Source organism: Schistocerca serialis, chromosome 2 (assembly GCF_023864345.2).
Source record: "Schistocerca serialis cubense isolate TAMUIC-IGC-003099 chromosome 2, iqSchSeri2.2, whole genome shotgun sequence".
Lineage (NCBI taxonomy): Eukaryota > Metazoa > Arthropoda > Insecta > Orthoptera > Acrididae > Schistocerca > Schistocerca serialis.
This window is the reverse complement of record NC_064639.1, coordinates 90,443,989-90,465,694: the sequence shown is the minus strand read 5'-3', so window position 1 is coordinate 90,465,694 and position 21,706 is coordinate 90,443,989. Positions and strand designations below refer to the sequence as shown.

The 21,706-nt window shown below is 43.6% G+C and overlaps 1 protein-coding gene across 3 annotated transcripts in view; it reads right to left on the bottom strand.

The window, feature by feature from the left end:
* Nucleotides 1-12,242: 12,242 nt before the first annotated feature.
* LOC126456771 (general transcription factor IIF subunit 2) overlaps nt 12,243-21,706 on the bottom strand; it is a 93,845-nt gene continuing 84,381 nt past the window's right edge. For all 3 annotated transcript variants that reach the window (XM_050092539.1, XM_050092540.1, XM_050092538.1), the window contains one exon: nt 12,243-12,577. In XM_050092539.1, coding sequence (XP_049948496.1) covers nt 12,440-12,577 — 138 coding nt within the window. In that variant the 3' untranslated portion in view covers nt 12,243-12,439. The remainder of the gene's footprint in view (nt 12,578-21,706) is intronic.

Here is a 21,706-nt window from a genome sequence, read left to right as displayed (position 1 = left end):
ATTCAAGAAACTGATTAAAATATGTGGGTGTATATGGCTACGCCACAGCAGAAAAGTTTTTGTCTCTTCTTGGAACAGTTCTAGAAAACAGACAGGATGACTTTAGTGTAACATTTCCTTTTCCATGTGTTATCCACACAATCCTGAAAAATGGAATGCTGCATTAAATTTGTGTCAGTCCTGTACTGGACTTTGATACTGTCTGTGATTCACTGATGATATCTTCATTATCTGTACCTCAAGATATTCTACCCATTTATCCACAAACTTTACAACTTTCCCCTTATCCATTTCACCCAGTGCATTTCAGTTTAGCATGCCACTTTCTTGGACATTGACTTCCATCTCTCCCACAGCTCCATACAAACCTCTGTCCATAAAAAGCACACTAACCATTAATGTCAATACCAATCATCCCTTCGCCACTAAAGGCCTCTCCCATGAAACCTAGCTGCCAGTGTACAGTGTATAGCGTCCCCAGTGCTATATTATGAAAAGTCTTAAAAAACAGTATTTATAAAGAAGAAACATTTAAAAATTGAATAATATATTTTTATCATGTAGCCGTAAAATAATAATTTCTCTGGGTAGGTTTCGAGTGCAAGGAAATGTAGCAAAATGATCTAAAGAGATAACAAGATACGCTCTTTTGTTAATTTTTTAGTCATCTTCACTTCTTCTCTTGTCTTGATTGTGTATAGACGGACATCTTGCGAGTGCTGGCAAATGTAAGCATATTTGTATGAGTTAAGCATATAATATATTCATTTAATATTATTGTGCACATTTACTCTGTAAGAGGTGATCCCAATTTCATGTCCGCCTTCCTTGAATTAACCTGCATTCAAGTAATTTACAGCGGCCGATGCAGCCAACGACGCCATTACATGGCGATATTAACTTATGAAAAATTTGCGGAAGCAAAACACTTGCCCGCTATTGACATAATATTAATTTTTCTCCACAGCCGCACGACGTTGCAGAAATACGTAGCTTTAAGATTCTTATTTTCAGTAGCATAGCCAACAGCCAGAGCCAGGACTCCGACTACAATACAATGGTTAATGGAGGTAAGAAATACTCTCGCACATGTGTGGGCCGCAATTGTAATTAAAAACTAAAGATTTCTTGCTTTAAAGTGAACTGACTAGCCGAGGAAATTGATATGAAAAGTTTATTCCATTGTTCAACTTGTATGCACATGTTTTAAGATTCAGCGAGTCCAACATTCATTAATGTAACAAATAATTTGAGATTAATATTGTTAAAAAGGAGAACTTCACAAAAGCATTTAACCGTAAATCGAAATTGAATGAAATATCATTTTTATTAAGGCCCACCACGTAAGTCGGCAACAATCAAAATAATAATAATAATAATAATAATAATAATAATAATACATTAAATTACGACGGCCGACGGACGCGAGATTGGCGCCGCAACTTTGGGGCCCGATCAAAGAAAATACGAAATTTACTAAATCTGACTCTATTGTAATGAATGTAATTATGTATGTGTATAATTGTTGTAAAATATTAATGCCTATATGAATTCCTTTACATGTACAACAACAAAACCACACCCTGAGGAGAGCTGGAGAAGAAAAAGTGTAGAAAAGAAAAGGGATTACGAGAAAGAAAAATAAAGGTAAGGCCTATTGTGCAAGCATCCTGTGTAGCTCTGTGCGGAGTATCGAACCCATGTGCACATGAGATACCTTTGGTGTTTTACGTATTTATGTGTTTATTTTTTGGAGGGGATAATTATTCGTTTTGTGTATTTATATGTTTATTTTTGGAGGGGATAATTATTCATGTGTGTATCAGTGTTAAAGATTCATCAGTGGCTTAAAGTGAATTTATTATGGGTAAGATAGGACAAGCTAAAGCATCCGTACCAGACGAACAAAATTTTGTTAATATGGAAAGTGAGGGTCATTTGCAATACGCAAACGAATCCCAAGCCACCGCCTCGGATAACATAATTTCTGGAGCGGGGGGCAAGGATCTGTGGTCGGTGAATGACGCTCCACAGCACAATGGGAATAGAATAACAACTACTCCACTGCCTGGGCAGGGGGGCCAATCGAGTGCTAGATCAAGCGGGGCACAAGTGTGCTCACCGATTGCAGACCCATTTGCAGAATTTCTGCGCAGGTTAGAAGAAAGAGATAGGGAAAAGGAAAGAATGTCAGAACAGAGGGGAAAAACAAAGAGACGAAAAACTGGCTCAGATGCTACATGAGCAAGAGAAAAAATTAACGCAAAAGCTCATTGAGCAAGAGCAGTGCAGTGAAGCGAAGCTAGATAGTATCCAAAGCGAACTTGCCGAGATGCGGGACGCTTTCAAAGAAATCTCCGATCTTGTGCAAAGCTTAGCCGGTGAGATGCAAAAATTATAGATATCGCAGGCTAGGCTTGAAGACAATGTCCAGGCTTTAACCAACCACGTGGATAATGTGGACATAGATGCACGGAAAAGTATTGACGCATATTTGGAAGTGCAAGCTCAAAAAGTAGAAAAAGAATTAAATGAATGGCTAGAAATAAAGGATCGCGAGATATCTGCAAAGATTGAAAGCGACGTAAAAACAGTTGTAGAACAAGCGACTGCAGCCGCGAGTGTAAAGATTGACGCTAGCACTGCCGCACTACGTGCCGAATTAACACAGATCAAATCCCGTGTGACAGCGGAGTTGCCAAATTGGCAACAGGAGGTCGCGCGGAGACTGTCTGCGTTGGAAAGCAATGTAAACAGTGGCGGACAGATAATGAATCCGACTCCGCAGACTGATTACCATAATAACGCTGACGGTAGGCAGGGTGCGAGTGCGCAACCGCAACCTAATGCGAATTATGAACACGAACAACATGCGATACTGTGCAGCGCACATCACAAAGTAGTGAATGTCCCAGAATGTAGCAATCAGATGTGCAAAAAAGAGGACAATGTAATAAAACACAGGACATTCCAACCCTTCAATAGCGAAAAACGAAATGTCCACCCTGTTGTATTTATTAAGAGCTTCAGGAATGTGTTTCCCAGAACATGGATGGAGAGACAAAGAATACAGTTCGTGGTCTCCTTTATTCAAGGTGACGCGGCACTGTGGGTGACCGACATGTCCAAAAAATGTCTAATGATGCAACAGTTTGAAGGTGTTTTCTCGCAAAAATTTTGGTCCGATAGCGTCCAAGAAAGACTACGAAAGGAGTTGTACAGTCCAGAAATGTACAATCCTAAGATGGGAAAGTTACGCAAATATTTTGAAAAGTATATAAACAAAACCAGGTACTGGGATGAGCCAATGTCCGATCGTGACATAATCAGATTAATAAAAATGAAGTTGTCCAGTGAAATTAAAAGATATTTCATCAATGTGCCGGAATATGATATTCATGGAAATAGTGGACTCTGTTGACTTATTGATCGAAGATATGAAAACCGAAAACAAGTGGAACCATGCATGCTGTAATCAACAAAAAGCCTGTTACAGTGGCAGCCACAGTAATGGTAGTACCAAATGGTAACGGGAATAGGCACGAGCACCGGCAACAGAATTGAGGCACAAACAATGGCAATGGTTATAACGGCAACGGTTATAATCGTTAAAATCGAAAGGGACATCATGATGGACGCACGACTAATGGATATAATGGTAACGGCAATCCGCAATGGCGGAACAACCGAAATCAGTGGCGTGGTAGTAATGAACCGACACCACAGTGGCAGCAAAACACAGCGCCACAATGGAACGCCAACCCAGGTCCATCACAGAACATGTCAGGAAGTTACAACCGACCACCGCAAAACCAGGGCCATACACAGTATCAAAATACGCCATCGGGGAGGCAGGACGGCCAACCCAACACCAGCAACAACAACAACCAGAACCACAATGTGAGGTTAGTGGAAGTGACAGACAACTGTCAACCCACTAATGGTCATCCGTTAAACTAATGACAGCCACAATATGCTCTCTGTTGTTGGCTGCAGGATGGTGTAGTGAGGGCATATTCACGAATGACAGCCATAAACTTTGTATGTTGAGATACAATGAGGGAATAAAAATAGAAAAGGAACTTGTAGACATACCGCAGAAACGTAACCGAACCGACAAAAGTGTTGTGCAGGCTATATTGCAAGCAGATATGTACGGAGCACCAATACAGATAATAGTCGATACCGGCGCATCAACCAATGTCATGAGTGCTAATTTTTACAAGTACTTGAGTCAAAATAATAGAATACCAGTATTGCCAGTGAAGAATTGTCGTGTAACAGGTGCAATAGGTGCACACTCTCATATCATAAAGCACCACGTGCAAGTCGAGTTTACGGTAGGAAATGAAGCAATGAAAAGCTCGTTCCTAGTAGTTAAGGGATTAGGTGTCGATTGCATCCTGGGGATGGAATTTTTACGCCAGAGGGACGCAAAAATCGACCTCTTGTGCGGGGAAGTAAGCCTTATGAATGAGGGTAGATGGGTTCAAAAAATGGTACAAATGGCTCTGAGCACTATGGAACTTAACATCTTTGGTCATCAGTCCCCTAGAACTTAGAACTACTTACACCTAACTAACCTAAGGACATCACACACATCCATGCCCGAGGCAGGATTCGAACCTGCGACCGTAGCAGTCGTGCGGTTCCGGACTGAGCGCCTAGAACCGCAAGACCACCGCGGCCGGTGGTAGACGGGTAATTTTGCCATTGGTGAGGACACGGGAAGTGCACGGTAAATATTGCCGGAGCTTTCAGTCTAGATTCGAAGGAATACAGGTAATGAATTTATATTCTGACTTAAGTACAAGACAAGCATATTATAAAGAATTTATTACTGAAGCAAAGAGGAAAAAAGGAAACTGATAGCCATGAAAGTCAGGGAGTCAGAAAATTTGACTGAAGCACAACAAAACGAATTGACTCGGCTACTTACAGGTTATGAGAATGTGTTTTCGGAAAAACCCGGTATTATCGAGGGCTACACCTATAATATCGAAGTGGTACCTCACAATACTTTCTGTCACGCGAACTACACCATCCCGTGGTCAAAGAAGGAGGCAATTATGAAGGAAACAAGAAAAATACATACAAAGACTTAAAGAAGTTCGCTCAGTAGAGCAACGTTTACATATATGAGTAGTAGGTTAAGTTTATAGTGTATTTTTTTTGTGAGTAAATGTTCAGATTTTAGTGTAACATTTAAAGACAATGAGGCACACAAGATTAGTGCAATTCAATTTTGTAGATGTTAAGGAATAATAGTATTTTTAAGCAATTGCATTTTGAAGAAAAGAAAATGAACGTAGGTTTAAGAATATTTTACAAATTTCATGTTTAAAAATGCTTTAAAAATATTTTTAAAAAAATTCAACAACATGTAATGATGAAGGAATTTTTCATTAGTGTGTCATGAATCTTTTTGAACTGTAGTAGTAATGAAACTTATGAAATTCAATATTATAGTGTATATGTTGTTCCATGTATTTATGTCTATACCGATCTTGAAATATGCTCAATCATAATTTACTAAACAACATGAGTGCAGGGTGTACATCACCCAAGGTACCTCATGTGTTGTGGACAAGGTACAAAGCAAATCAGTAAATGCGACTACCGCTAAGCACTGTTAAAATATATTGCCTTCTGCTAAGGCAGAGATTTGCACGAATTTATCATGTAAACAAAAGTCACAAATCTAACATTAATCTAGAAACTTGCACGCTAGGCCTAGATTATAAAATGTGTACAATAATGCGAGAGGCAAAGTTTTGTAAAGTCGAGCCTGGCTCTGGAGGGCAAGTACGCAATGAGTGGGCAGACATGACATGGAGACTCACCTCAGATGAGACGAAAGTACAATTGTATAGTCAAAAAATCTGAAAGCAAGTACGACTCTAAGTGGAAAATGAAAAGAGATAATTAGTGCGAGAGACTGGTAAAATCCAGCACGAGCCAAAATCCAGTTCAGACTGAATGAAATACAGTAGTGCTAGTGAACTAATCGAAACAGTTACTTTAAGCCGTGTGAAAAACTGTGAAGGTGAAACTGTGATACGAACAGTGAAGTGCTAGTATTGAACGTTCAACAGCGGTAAGGACGCCAAACGCCAATATTACGCACGAAAAACTGTGAATTTGCTTATAAATGTGAGCTGTTAACGTGAAGGGAACCCACAGTCAATATTTTTGAGACAGACTGTAGTTTCAGTGAGCACAATAATGCGAGATTGGAATGCGATGCGTGGACTGTAGCAAAACAGCGACCGCAGAAACGGCGAATGTTTGTGCTAAGCTTGTACTGGGACACTCACCAGTGCCTGCGAGTGCGGCGAAAACATAAATAATTTTATCAAGACAAAAACTGACGTGTAATGGAAACAGTGGCGCATCAAAACTTCATTCACGGGAGGAGATCCATGTCATGTATTCTGCAAGACAGTGCTAGCTCGACACTCAGAAACTGGCGAAAACTTAACAACAACTGCCGCACTAATAAATGCTTCTTTTCCACTAGCGTAACCATCTGCAGCAGGAAACAAATATTACGTTGGTTGTGTGTATGTTTCACGTACTACGTCGGAGATGCGTAGCAGAGCTGACTCCTGCCAACAAGCGCGGGGGGCGGATATCATCCCACTCCACCACGCCCGTCCGAGACAGAAACGCATCGCCAACCGTGCAGACGATCAGCTGATTCTGACGTTCCGCGATGGTGAGAGACACGCTGGCGTCGAGCGGGCGTTGACCTCTCCGCAGCCGCCGCGAACGCCGAGCACCGAACACACCAACCGACACCGTCGCGGCGTAGATCATCAACGCCACCGCAATCAATTGTTATAATGACCTCATTTCTTTGCATAGTGCAACAAAAAAATATTTGTAATGTATGCACATCCTGTACTCCAATGACATCCCAGAAACAATTAAGTGAAAGTGACCAAAGCAGTTAGTCTGTCGCTCCGCCGAGGTTTTCCCCAGGGTTTCCCTACGGCCACGCCAAATGGGGAGCGAACAGTTGACACCCCTGGGACTTCAAATATTCCGGACTAACTCGTGATTGTATACCTTTGAATGCTGCAAAAGTTGCAACCCTAAAAAGAAGCAGCCAAAATGAAACTAATTGTATTCTATATCCTTTTGTACATGACTGTATACATAACCAATTGTATATTATATTGTTATGTAAATAAGTTCATCTGTATTACACTTTGTGTGCAACATACCTCAGTAATTACAACGGTTTAAACATACAATGTGACATATGTAGACTGTGAAAGAAAAATCTGCGTGTGGACACTGTGGACATGAAAGAGGAAATATCTATGTCAAAAAACACGAACATTTTTTATGACATAAACATTTCGGAGGGCAATATAGCGTCCCCAGTGCTATATTACGAAAAGACTTAAAAAACAGTATTTATAAAGAAGAGACATTTAAAAATTGAATAATATATTTTTATCATGTACCCGTAAAATGTTAATTTCTCTGGGTAGGTTTCGAGTGCAAGGAAATGTAGCAAAATGATCTAAAGAGATGACAAGATACGCTCTTCTGTTAATTTTTTAGTCGTCTTCACTTCTTCTCTTGTCTTGATTGTGTATAGACGGACATCTTGCGAGTGCTGGCAAATGTAAGCATATTTGTATGAGTTAAGCATATAATATATTCATTTAATATTATTGTCCACATTTAATTTGTAAGAGGTGATCCGGATTTCATGTCCGCCTTCCTTGAATTAACCTGCATTCAAGTAATTTACAGTTCAACAATCGCAGCGGCCGATGCAGCCAACGACGCCATTACATGGCGATATTAATTTATGAAAAATTTGCGGAAGCAAAACACTTGCCCGCTATTAACATAATATTAATTTTTCTCCATAGCCGCACGACGTTGCAGAAATACGTAGCTTTAAGGTTCTTATTTTCAGTAGCATAGCCAACAGCCAGAGCCAGGACTCCGACTACAATACAATGGTTAACGGAGGTAAGAAATACTCTCGCGTGTGTGGGGGCCGCAATTGTAATTAATAACTAAAGATTTCTTGCTTTAAAGTGAACTGACTAGCCGAGGAAATTGATATGAAAAGTTTATTCCATTGTTCAACTTGTATGCACATGTTTTAAGATTCAGCGAGTCCAACATTCATTAACGTAACAAATAATTTGAGATTAATATTGTTAAAAAGGAGAACTTCACAATAGCATTTAACCATAAATCAAAATTGAATGAAATATCATTTTTATTAAGGTCCACCACGTAAGTTGGCAACAATCAAAAAATAATAACAACAATAATGATATATTAAATTACGACGGCCGACGGACGCGAGATGTGCTCCTGCAGTACGGAGCAATTCCTTAACCAGCATACTGAAGATATTACTGAGGCTTTCACAGGCTGGTATTACTCTGCAAATCCAATCCACAAACATATCTCCATAGTCATATCCCCAGGTATCCAAGAGCCCGCCACAAACTATCTGCAGAGGTGCACCAATCATTACCCAAAATGACCCAGGACTGGACTGCATCAACCCCCCCCCCCCCTCTCCCCAATTTTCTCACAACTGTCAGCTTCTCTGAATTGCACAGATGAGATTGGTTTCACAACTCCTCATTGATCCCCTCCCTACCAGCTGTCCCTTGTGCCTCTCTGCAGTCTCCCCTCCCTCTGTTCTAGCTATCTCCAATTATCATCATCTCATTTCATTGCAACTTTTCTTCAAAGCAGCCAGATGGGCTAGCAGTGCCACACCTGTAGCCAGCCAATCCCCTGCTGCATCTTCTTCCCAGCCGTCACCCTCCCTGCCTTCCCTGTTCCTGAACCCATTCATAAGGACTTGTCTCAATGGTTACATTAACGCAGAAACTGTCACACTGAAACCTTAATTTAAATTAATACCAACTCATGAGAGTATTATTTAACACTGAGTCAACTGTGCAAATATTGATTTTATTAATCCCAGAATGAGTTTTTGTATCATCTCATTAGGAGATGCTTTATGGTGGTGGTCTTTTTCCAAGAATGTGCAGAGTTCTGCACAACAGACATTTTCTCAGAATTTTATGAGAGAACAAACCTCACCTGTATGATTTTCTATGTAACATGATGTTTAAGCATTTAGGATCTGCAGTCATGGGAAAATTATTTAAAGTTTATATATTACAGAGAATACATGCAAATTTAACATTTCATGCACAATCATACAATGCTGGCTTTCACAGTCAATATTTATGCCCTGGGTGACATTGAGTATATGGGCATTAGGTTGCGGTCTAAGGCTAGCATTTTGTCCTCTAATACGTTAGACATTCTTAGAGACTGTAAAAATGTAAAAACTTCCTGACAGATTAAAACTGTGTGCTGGTCTGAGACTTGAACTCAGGACCTTTGCCTTTCGCGGGCAAGGGTCACAGTTTTAATCTACCAGGAAGTTTCATATCAGGGCGCACCCAGCTGCAGAGTGAAAATCTCATTCTGTAAAAATGTAGTTTATTCATTTTCAATTATAAACTTGTTTAATCAGACGAAATTGCCAAATTGTTTATTAGTAACCATGCAATAGTTGATCTGAAATGTCATCCGATTGCTGTCAATGATCCCCAGCATCTCACTTCATATGTTAGGGCATCTGTACAGCAGAAGAGTTGGTGCTCTTTGCTTTACTCTGAGATGACAGAAGTCACGGGATATTGCTATACACATATACAGATGGCAGAAGTATCACGTACACAAGGTATAAAATGGCAGTGCATTGGCAAAGCTGTCATTTGTACTCAGATGATTCTTGTGAAAGGTAATGGCTGCATGATGGGAATTAACAGACTTTGAATATGGAAGAGCAGTTGGAGCTAGCTGCACGAGACATTTCATTTCGGCAATCATTACGGAATTCAATATTCTGAGATCCATAGTGTCAAGAGCGTGCCAAGAATATTAAATTTCAGGCATTACCTCTCACCACGGTCAACACAGTGGCCGATGGCCTTCACTTAATGACATAGCAGTGACATGTGCAGACTTGTCAGTGCTAACAGACAACCAACACTTCATGAATAACTGCAGGAATCAATATGGGACATACGACATATGTAATGTAGACAGTGTGTCAAAATTTGGTGTTAATGGGCTACAGCAGAAGACGACAGATGAGTGCCTTTGCTAACAGCATGACATTGCCTGCAGCACATGTATATCGGTTTGACCCTAGACAACTGGAAAATCATGGCTTGGTCAGATGAATCCCAATTTCGGTCGATAAGAGCTGACGGCAGGGTTCAAGTGTGGTCCAGAGCCCACGAAGTCGTGGACTCGAGTTGTCAACAAAGCACTGTGCAAACTGGTGATGGCCCCATAATGATGTTAATGGTGTGTTTAAGTAAAATGGACTGAGTCCTGCTTATGTTTGGCTACTTGGAGACCATTTGCAGCCATTCATGGACTTTACATTCTCACACAATGATGGAATCTTTACGGTTGACACTGCGCCACGTCACTGGGCCACAACTGTTCACGATTGGTTTGAAGAATATTCTGAAATATTTGAGCAAATGATTTGGTCACCCACATTGCCCAACACGAATCCCATGAACATTAACGGTACAGAATTGAGAGGTCAGTTCGCACACAAAATCCTGCACCGGCAACACCTTTGCAGTTATGAATGGCTATAGAGGCAGCATGCCTCAAAATTTATGTAGGTGACTTTCAACGACTTGTTGAGTTCATGCAACATCAAGTTGCTGCACTACATTAGGCAAATGGAGATATTAGGAAGTATTGCATGACTTTTGTCATCTGAGTGTATATTGCACTAAGGCTAAAAACTTGTCTTGTTTCAGTCTTCCTTCTTTTGTTAAAGGTATTTTTGAATTTCTATGGCCTCTCTGTACAAGCTATGATAGTCACGATTGTACCTCCACAAAACTGTAATATCAGAGACTAGAATTTGATGGTTACCTGGCTCTGACGGATGATCTGCTACTGGCGTTGTATCTGTGTTGCCCAGGACACAACTGCTTGTTTCTTTAATGGAGGTGTTGATGCCTGTTGGATTGTTCCTACGTTGAGTTGACCATGTGTGCAAAAGATTTGTATATTCCTGCCAGAGCCAGCAATGGGTGTAAGACATTTGCATTATTCAAATAGTCACACATCTTTTGTGCCAGTTTAGATGCTGCGTCTTCTTAGCACTTGACTGACGTGATCTGTGATAAGAACTTCTTAAGAAATGTGAAAACTTTCCCCTTAGCTAATCCTTTTTTCTAGAAACAACAGCACCGGGATGTAATGCCCTACTTATCTCTTTCTTCTGAACATATTTCTTAAATGATCGAGTTCTCCCTTCAAATACTGTAGCTCACAGATTCTTGTAACATAGTACACTTCTCTCTCTCCTTACGACTGGGATTTTTGCGACACTATCTATCCACGTGAGCGCGGTTTCTGTGTACTTTGTCCCTTAAGTTCAGTTACTTTTTCTGAGAGCCTTACGTCAAAAACTAGAAGTTGTTCTTCATTCTCCTCTTCCGTTATGAACTTTGCATTAGCAGTAATATCACTCAGTACCTTAAAAAATTCTGAGAGGCCATTTTCTCTGGGAGGTCATAACAGAAGTGACATCTGCTTACTGAAACTGACAGGAGGGTTTTATTATCGGTTGTACAAAGAACTATTTTTGAAGTTCTCCATATGGAAATTCACTACAACTGCACCGAGTGAGCCCCCGCAGCCTTACCATCAGTTTATATTTGCCACAGCTTTTGCAAAACTACATTCAGAGAAATCATGGAAATCATTGATACAGCATCAAAACTGGCCCTAATGTGACAACTCAACTGTTGTTTGGTTACCAGCAGTTCAGCAGTTTTGGCTGATGAAACAAGTTTACATTTGAAAATTAACTAATGATGTCTTTATATGCGTTGAGGATGTCTACTGCATTAAGGGATCAAATATAAGGCACAGACACATTTCTCACACCAAACACTAATGTCAAACAGTATATTTCATGCTTGATATTACCAGCTAATCACCACCAAGTTACTACTCACTACTTCTGCTATTATCTGTGAAACTGTTATTGTGTGAGTACATTTTTCAATTCTCTGTATGTTTTAAAGATCAGATGCTTTTGTTGTTGTTGTTGTTGTTGTTGGTGGTAGTGGTGGGTGGTGGTGGTGGTCAAACTTCATCATCCCTGCTGCAATGTTTTTATTACAACATACTGATGATGTATCTGAACATATAAAAATATTTATTTCACCAAAAGGACACATGTCTAAGTATAACAACATACAGTCATCTGAAATAATAGAATTGCAAGTTTGTAATCTGGTATGCTGTAGCACAGCAAAAACTGCAGAAAATATTCAAGTACATCAAAAATTGGTCACACACCAGAATATATTTTTATATTCTCAACATTTCAGTCAGTTTTTGAAGCTGATGTTGCAGGTGGTGGATCCTTGTAGTGTCTGTATTCTGGCTTCAGCTCCCACATATTCTTGTGTGGATTTTTCATATTGTAATTACACACTTCTTTCAATATGTCCTTGAGGTACACCTAAAAAAATTGTTTACATTAGTGAGACATACGTTCTCCTTTTACTTTTTTAACATATTCTGAAACAGTGTGGTAAGAGCAAAGAATGTGGAAAACAAATAACTTTCAAGCACTAACAAAATATGATAGATTCACACCATCACAATACGTTTGAAACATCAATTAGGTTTCTAATATAATAGTGGCCTGCTTATGAGCTGCAAAACCATATGTTTATTTCCAAAAATAATATTCAAATCACTCAATACTATCACAATACACATCATAGTTAATGGGGACATTGTATGTGAATTCGTTGAAATTTGACATTTTCTGCTTTTTACTCCATAATGTACTTTGTACTTTCTTGAAAATTTTGGTATATAATTCATTAAAATCAGGCAATTGTGAGACCTTCAAATAATTTCTTGTATGTTGACATGTGACTGTCAAATTTCGAGGCTACACATATACTGCCACAGTTAAGCAGTCATATCTTGGGAACTACACAGTCTAGAAGGCTGTGAATTGCTTTGTTTTGTGCCTACTGCTACATCTCAGAAGTTGGCATCACGAATAAACATATCAGTCATTTGTTTCTGATACTAGTTTTTGTTGTAAGTAGTGTGATTATCAGCTATTTTTGTAGTAAGCTAACTTCTATTGCTTTTTATACATAAATAAAATGACTAAGCATAAAAGTAACTTCAAGAAACACAAATTTGCGGGTAACAGACATGTGAGACCTGCATTTTCTTCTAAAGTACTTGAAAACACCAATGAAAAGCCATGTCATGCTTTGTGTCCACCTCAACCAAACACTTGGTGTAAATATAGGCAAGCTGAATTTTCTGGCACTGTGCATGAATTTACACACAAACATTCTCTTCCTTTGGCAGTAATGGAGGCACTCAAACCTATTTACATGGGAAGACCCAGAATGTGAATGAGTCCTGCAATAATGTTGTGTAGTACCATGTGACTAAAATTGTATTTGTTGGCCTTATGACTCTAATGTTAGCAGTGTCTGATGCTGTAGTAACTTTTAATAGTGGAACTATGAAAGACTTAAGGTTCTGGAGAAGTTAGGAGTATGATTTGGACAGAACACAGCTAAATGACTACGGAAACTGGATGAGCTTCGTGTACGTGAGGCAGAGTTGGATGCTCAGCAAATGACAAACGAAGCAAGAAAGAAAAGGAGGAGGCAAGCACTGGGCTGTTTTGACACTGAAGACGACACAGACTATGGGCCAGGGCAATTCTAGTGCATTAAAGAGGCAGAAATGTAAGTCTGTATAAGAATTTGTAACAAAAAAGTTTTAAACTGCAATATCTCTGAACAACATTTCTTGCAATAAAAGACCTGTTTTCTAAAAAAGTAATGATGGTAGAGAAATGGAATTTCCACAGCATGCCCAGTGTGATTCAACACATATGGAACTAGAATAATTAAAATATCCTGAGTTGTTTTGTTTTTATGTTCATTTATTTACAAAATTCTGTCAAAAAATTCAGTGTTTGAGGAAAAAAAAAAGATAACATGCACTCTTGACAGGTGGATGTCCCGTCATTTCAGCCAGCTCAGGCTGTACACAGCAGGGTCTGTTCCAGAAGGCCCACCACCTCCCCTTCCCCTGCCGCCGCTTACGCCCATTCCCGTGTCACAGACGGTCCGGTTGGCACCACAGTGGGGGTCAATGCCTGTTAGATCGCTGTCTAGGGTTTCTGCCTCCTCAACTACCACTTCATCTGTCACCGTAGCCACCGCCTCCTCCGTTGCTGGGTCCAACGGCCCCACCCCTGGCACCTCCGGCTCCAACCAGTGACGTCACCAAGGAAGTCATTATGGAGACCCCGTCCCCGGTATTGTCCCACAGCAACTCACAAGATGGGGGACAGTGCGCCAACACACCCCTTCATTACTTCCGCCTCTACTCGCAGGTGACTGCCCGCCACCTGCTGCAGCAGCCATTGTCGCTGGGCGATGGAATGGATATCAGCACTGTCATTGGTGTTTTCCACGACTCATAATGTAGGTTTGTTTGTTTGTTTGTGGTTTTAGGGCGCAAAACTTCTATGGTCATTAGCGCCCAGCCCGTGACGTAGAAAACAGGAAAAAACGAAATTTAAAATCAGCAGCAATGGAAACAAAGTCAGAAATTGTGAGAAACTAAAGGCAGAAGGAATGCTTAAAAGTCCACTATAGAAAGGGGTTGGTTGTCCCCCAAAAAAAGCTTCAAATGACTGACGTCATTGCACTGTCACTAATAAACTGTAGAACGGGGTCAGCTGAGCGCGTGTCATCTGCTAAAATCGACGATAGATCAGGCGATAGCTGTAGACGGGAGCGTAACGGATTAAAATAGGGGCATTCAATTAAAAGGTGTCTGACCGTCCACAGCTGAGAGCAGTGGGGACAGAGTGGGGGAGGATCACCGCTTAAAAGATGTCGATGACTAAAAAGACAGTGCCCTATCCGGAGTCGAGCTAAAATTACCTCCTCCCGACGACGCGTTCGGGAGGAAGAGGTCCAAGCGCAAGGAACGGCTTTCACTTCCCGCAATTTATTGTGGGGAAGTGTTGACCAATGCGCATGCCATAAATGAGTAACTTGGCGACATAAACCGCTCTGTAGATCGGTAAACGGAAGAGACTGAAGAGCTGGCCGAGGAAGAGAGACTGCAGCCTTGGCCGCCATGTCGGCCGCCTCATTTCCACAGATACCAGCGTGTCCCGGGAGCCAGAGGAACGCCACTGAGACGCCCCCCAGGTGGAGCAAGCGCAGACAGTCCTGAATCCGGTGGACCAGAGGGTGCACAGGGTAAAGAGCTTGCAGACTTAGGAGAGAGCTGAGAGAATCTGAGCAGATTACGTACTGTATCCGCTGATGGCGGCGGATGTAGTGGACAGCCTGGAGAACAGCGTAAAGCTCCGCAGTATAAACCGAACACTGGTCGGGAAGCCGAAAGTGATTTGGGGTGTCGCCAACAATATAGGCACTCCCTACACCTAACGATGTTTTCGAGCCATCGGTGTAAATAAATGTGGCTTCCGTCATTTGTGCACATAGAGCAGCAAATGCCCGACGGTAAACAAGTGTAGGGGTACCATCCTTGGGAAATTGACATAGGTCTCTGAGCAAGTCGATCCGGGGACGGTGCCAAGGCGGTGCTGTACCCCAAGTTGTCAAGAAGGTTTTAGGAAAGCGGAAGGAAAGAGAATGGAGCAGTTGACGGAAGCGGACTCCCGGGGGTAGTAGGGAGGAGGAGCGGCCTGCATACCCGACATCAAAGGAGGCGTCGAAAAAAAGGTCATGGGCTGGATTAGCAGGCATGGAAGACAGATGGCTAGCATAACGACTCAGAAGGACTGCCCGCCGATTGGACAGCGGAGGTTCAGCAGTCTCAGCATAAAGGCTTTCCACAGGGCTGGTGTAAAAAGCTCCAGACACTAAACGTAATCCACGGTGGTGGATAGAGTCGAGACGCCGAAGAATAGACGGCCGAGCAGAGGAGTAGACTATGCTTCCATAATCCAATTTCGAGCGCACTAAGGCGCGATAGAGGCGGAGAAGGACCACCCGGTCCGCTCCCCAAGAGGTACCATTCAGGACACGGAGGGTGTTAAGGGAACGCAGACAGCGAGCCGAAAGATAGGAAACGTGGGAAGACCAGCACAGTTTTCTGTCAAACATAAGACCCAAGAATTTTGCGACGTCGGAAAACGGAAGGTTGACAGGACCTAGATGTAAGGAGGGCGGAAGAAACTCCTTACGTCGCCAAAAATTAACACAAACGGTCTTACTGGGTGAGAAACGGAAGCCGGTTGCGATGCTCCACGAGTGGAGGCGATCGAGACATCCTTGAAGACGTCTTTCAAGAAGGCTGGTCCGTTGAGAGCTGTAGTAGATCGCAAAATCGTCCACAAAGAGGGAGCCCGAGACATCAGGAAGGAGACAATCCATAATTGGATTAATGGCGATGGCAAACAGTACAACACTCAGCACGGAGCCCTGGGGTACCCCGTTTTCTTGGGAGAAAGTACGGGAGAGAGAAGTGTTCACCCGCACCCTAAATGTGCGCTCTGCCATAAATTCGCGAAGAAAAAGGGGCAGCCGGCCTCTAAAGCCCCAAGAGAACAGTGTGCGGAGGATGCCTGTCCTCCAACAGGTATCGTACGCTCTCTCCAGATCAAAAAATATTGCTACCGTTTGGCGTTTCCGGAGAAAATTGTTCATGATATAAGTGGAGAGAGCAACAAGATGGTCAACGGCAGAACGATGCTTTCGGAATCCGCATTGGGCTGGTGTTAAAAGACTGCGGGACTCCAGCCACCAAGCTAAACGGTAATTCACCATACGCTCCAAAACCTTACAGACACTACTCGTGAGAGAAATGGGGCGATAGCTAGAGGGGAGATGTTTGTCCTTTCCAGGTTTCGGAACGGGAACGACAATAGCTTCCCGCCATCGCCTGGGAAAGGTACTGTCGGTCCAAATTCGATTATAAAGGCGAAGGAGGTAACGCAGGCTATGGGTTGATAAATGCAGCAACATTTGGACATGGATACCATCTGGTCCTGGAGCGAGAAGAAGAGAGTGCATGTTGGAGTTCGCGCATGGAGAAAACAGTATTGTAGCTTTCGCGATTTTGAGAGGAGAAAGCAAGATGTCGCACTTCCGCTGCACGTTTCTTCGGGAGAAACGCTGGCGGGTAATTTGAAGAGCTCGAAATCTCAGCAAAGTGCTGACCCAATAAGTTAGAAATTGCAACGGGGTCCACTAAGGTATCATGCGCGACAGTGAGCCCAGAGACCGGGGAGAAACTAGGCGCGCCTGAGAACCGTCGAAGCCGACTCCAAACTTCCGAGGAGGGAGTGAAGGTGTTAAATGAGCTAGTAAAGAATTTCCAGCTTGCCTTCTTGCTATCGCGGATGACGCGACGGCATCGCGCACGGAGCTGCTTATATCGGATACAGTTGGCCAAAGTTGGATGGTGATGGAAAATGCGAAGAGCACGTCGCCGCTCACGTATTGCGTCACGGCATGCCTCGTTCCACCAAGGAACTGGAGGGCGCCGGGGCAATTCGGAGGTGCGTGGTATTGAACGTTCCGCAGCTGTGAGAATAACGTCGGTAAAATGTGTGACCTCATCGTCGACGCTGGGAAAGCGACGGTCATCGAATGTCGCTAGAGACGAAAAAAGTGTCCAATCGGCTTGGGCAAACTTCAAGCGTCGCGAGCGCATATATGGCAGTTGAGGCTGTAGTCTAAGAACACATGGAAAGTGGTCACTCGAGTGTGTATCATCAAGGGCGAACCATTCGAAGCGCGGAGCTAGCGGAACAGTACCGACCGCAAGGTCCAAATGGGATAAATTTGCCGTGGAGGCAGACAAAAATGTGGGGACCCCAGTGTTGAGGCAGACTAGATCCGCTTGGTGGAAGACGTCTAGCAATAGTGAGCCACGTGGACAAGGATGTGGAGATCCCCAAAGCGGGTGGTGGGCATTGAAGTCCCCAACCAGCAAATAGGGAGGTGGAAGCTGATCAAGAAGATGAAGGAGATCAGCTCGTGCCATTGGTGTAGACGATGGAATGTATACCGTACAAAGAGAGAACGTGTATCCAGAAAGGGAAAGACGGACGGCGACAGCTTGGAAGGAAGTGTTTAAGGGGATTGGGTGATAAGGGAGAGTATCATGGAGCAGAATCATGAGTCCTCCATGGGCTGGAGTGCCTTCAACAGAGGGGAGGTCATATCGGATGGACTGAAAATGAGGGAGAACAAAGCGGTCATGGGGACGCAGCTTTGTTTCCTGAAGACAGAAGATGACCAGCGAGTAGGATCGTAAGAGGATCGACAATTCCTCCCGATTGGCGCGAATGCCGCGGATATTCCAGTGGATAATGGACATAGGGTGAACAGAAAATGGAGGAACGTCACCAAGGGTGCTGTCATCTCAACGACTGCTCAGAGCTTGCGACCGACAGGATGGAATGGCATTCAGTCGAAGGCAGAAGATCCTGATCCATAGGTTGGTCAGGAGCAGCTCCTGCCACCAACGATCGGCCAGTTGACCGGCCACCAACAGTGCGCCTCGGCGACACAGAAGATGGCCGAGGGCGATTTCCGCCAGGTGGTGCTGTAGATGGGACACGCCTTGGCGGAGAAGGAGAGGAACTGTGTTTCTTCGTAGCCTTCTTGGAGGTATGTTTAGATGAAGGAGGAACCGATGGTTGTGAAGTTGCAGTACGTAAAAACTCTTCACGAGAATGCTCTTTTTTTGAAGACTTGGCGTCTGACTTTTGGGCTCGAGATTTAGCAGAACCCGACGAAGGGTGAGCCATAGAGTGGGCAGGCGAAAGAGGTGAGGTTGAACGGCCGATCTTTGCGCTGGCCGATCGGACGACCGTGGTACTAAATGTGAGGTCGCAAGTCTGCGTGGCCGCCTCCTTTGTTGGCCGAGGAGAAGCAAGGACAGCGCTGTATTTTCCTTTCTGAGGCATGGTGGGCTGTCGACTGGCGAGTAACTTTCCAGCAGCAAAGGTCGACACCTTTTCCTTCACTCTTATTTCCTGGATCAGCTTTTCGTCCTTAAAAACAGGGCAATCTCGAGAGGAAGCAGCGTGGTCACCCATACAGTTGATGCAGCGAGGGGATGGAGGTGGACAAGCACCCTCATGGGCATCCCTGCCACACGTAACACATTTGGCCGGATTGGAACAGGACTGGCTGGTGTGATTGAACCGCTGACATCGATAGCAACGCGTAGGGTTTGGGACATAAGGGCGAACGGAAATTATCTCATAGCCTGCTTTGATTTTTGATGGGAGTTGAACTTTGTCAAATGTCAAGAAGACAGTGCGGGTTGGAATGATGTTCGAGTCAACCCTTTTCGTAACCCGATGAACAGCGGTGACGCCCTGGTCAGACAGGTAGTGCTGAATTTCTTCGTCAGACAATCCGTCGAGGGAGCGTGTATAAACGACTCCACGCGAGGAATTTAAGGTACGGTGCGGTTCCACCCGGACAGGGAAGGTGTGGAGCAGAGAAGTACGCAGCAATTTTTGAGCCTGGAGGGCACTGTGTGTTTCTAACAACAGGGTACCATTCCGTAATCTGGAACAAGACTTTACAGGACCCGCAATTGCGTCGACACCATTCTGAATAATGAAAGGGTTGACCGTGGAAAAGTCGTGACCTTCGTCAGACCGAGAAACAACAAGGAACTGTGGCAACGATGGAAGAACCGTCTGTGGCTGAGACTCAGTGAACTTACGTTTGTGAGCAGACATAGTGGAAGGTGAGGAAACCATTGCGGAAGAATCCCCCATGATTACCGGCGTCTCCGATGGCGCGCTCCTCCCTTGTGGGGGCCCTCACCGAGGGCACACCCGCCTTAGGTGATTGTTCACACCTCAGGTCACACCTCCCGACAAACGGACGGAGGGACCAATCGGCACTTTCGGAAGGTATCAGCTCGGGTAATCACCCCTCCCTGGGCCTGGCCGTTACCAGGGGGTACGTACGTGTCCTACCTATCTACCCGGGGCGGGGAATTACGCGTTACCCCGTCACCGGCTACGCATGGAAGTGCGTGGGTCGGCCTTCAGACACGCACAGGGAGGAAAAAAGGGAAAGGGAAAGGAAAGAAGAGGGGGTCTCAAACGCCGCAGCGGAGAAAAAGGCAAGGAGAAGAGGGAAGGAAAAGAGAAGGACAGAGGAAGGACGAGGACTTGTAAGTGTAGAAAGCAAGTAAGTTGGAAAAGTTTCGAGCGTCCGTCTCCGGACGTAGGCACAAACCATACTCCCAGAGGGGGAGAAAGGGAAGGAAAGAGCCAGAGGTGAGGGGGGGGGGGGGGGGAAGTTGGGGGACGGGGAGGGATGCGGAAAGGGAAGGGAAGGTATGCAGCCCGGAAAGGAAGGAGGGCCACATTAGCTCGGGGTCATAATGTAGGTGTCTTGTGAGATCAGTGCTTTTTTTTTTTCTCTCATGGTGCCAATGCTTTTTCGGTACCAGTGCTTTTCTTCCATACCACACTCGTTTCTGTACAATGCACTTTCTATGTACCACCTATTTTTCTGTGCCTCATGTCTTTATGTATGTACGTGGTTTTCCCACCCCCTAGAAGGGAGGAGCAATGTACGTCCACTCATGAAGTGCTTGATTTCAGACATTGAGAGTCCATATAGTTCACAGGACTGCCTTATAAAGGTGCACTCTTGTGAGCCGCCAAAGGAGCAGCATTATTTAAGCGATTGCAAAAGAGTGCTTGGCCTATTCTGTAACCTGTATTACTGTTGTACTGTCAATGTGTTCAATGCTACACACAACATGTACTTCATGGCATCGTACGTGTTGCTCTATAAAGTACTATGTTTCATAAATTGTGTTTGTTCTTGATATAAAAGTTATGGTCTCAGTTATTCTACATACTCTGTTCATCAAAGTGGGACCCCAGCCAGCCAAACTGAACTGCAAACGTGTTTCCTCCACCACAACACGCAGTGTCGAAGTAGCAACTGTGAGCCACACACTGCCAACGTGCGACCTTCGTACAGCTTATTAGGTCTGGGCTAGGGCAGCCATCATGACACATCAGTCTATGTGGCAAGTAATAGAGGGGATAGTATGTGCAGATGGTACCTAGAACTGTTTCAGGTCTTCCTCTCCCACTGCAACATCAGGCACCACACTTCCAAGTTCCTCATTAATGTGTGGCAAGAAACACTTGTATTAGAGCACCTGAGACCACAGCTGAGGTGGTCTTTAATTAAATACACATTCTCTACTCAGCATTCAAAAATTTGTACACTAGATCCTCGGTAGCTTTCCATACCACAAAAATATTGCCAGAATTGGAAACCTGCTAACAGATTACAACTGTTGGCAAGACTAGGGCTCAAACCCGAAGCCGTACATTTTGCAATATGTAGGGAAACTTCTGTGAAGTTTGGAGAGCAGGTAGGAGGTGCTGGTGGAACAGAGGCTGCAAGGATGGGTCACTAGTCGTGCTCGGATGACTAAGTCCCAGTCTGGCACATAGTTTTAATCTGGTAGCAAGTTTAAAAGCAGCACACACTCCACTGCAATGTGAAAGATTCTTTCTGAAAGCTAGAATTTACTTTTATTATGACACACAATT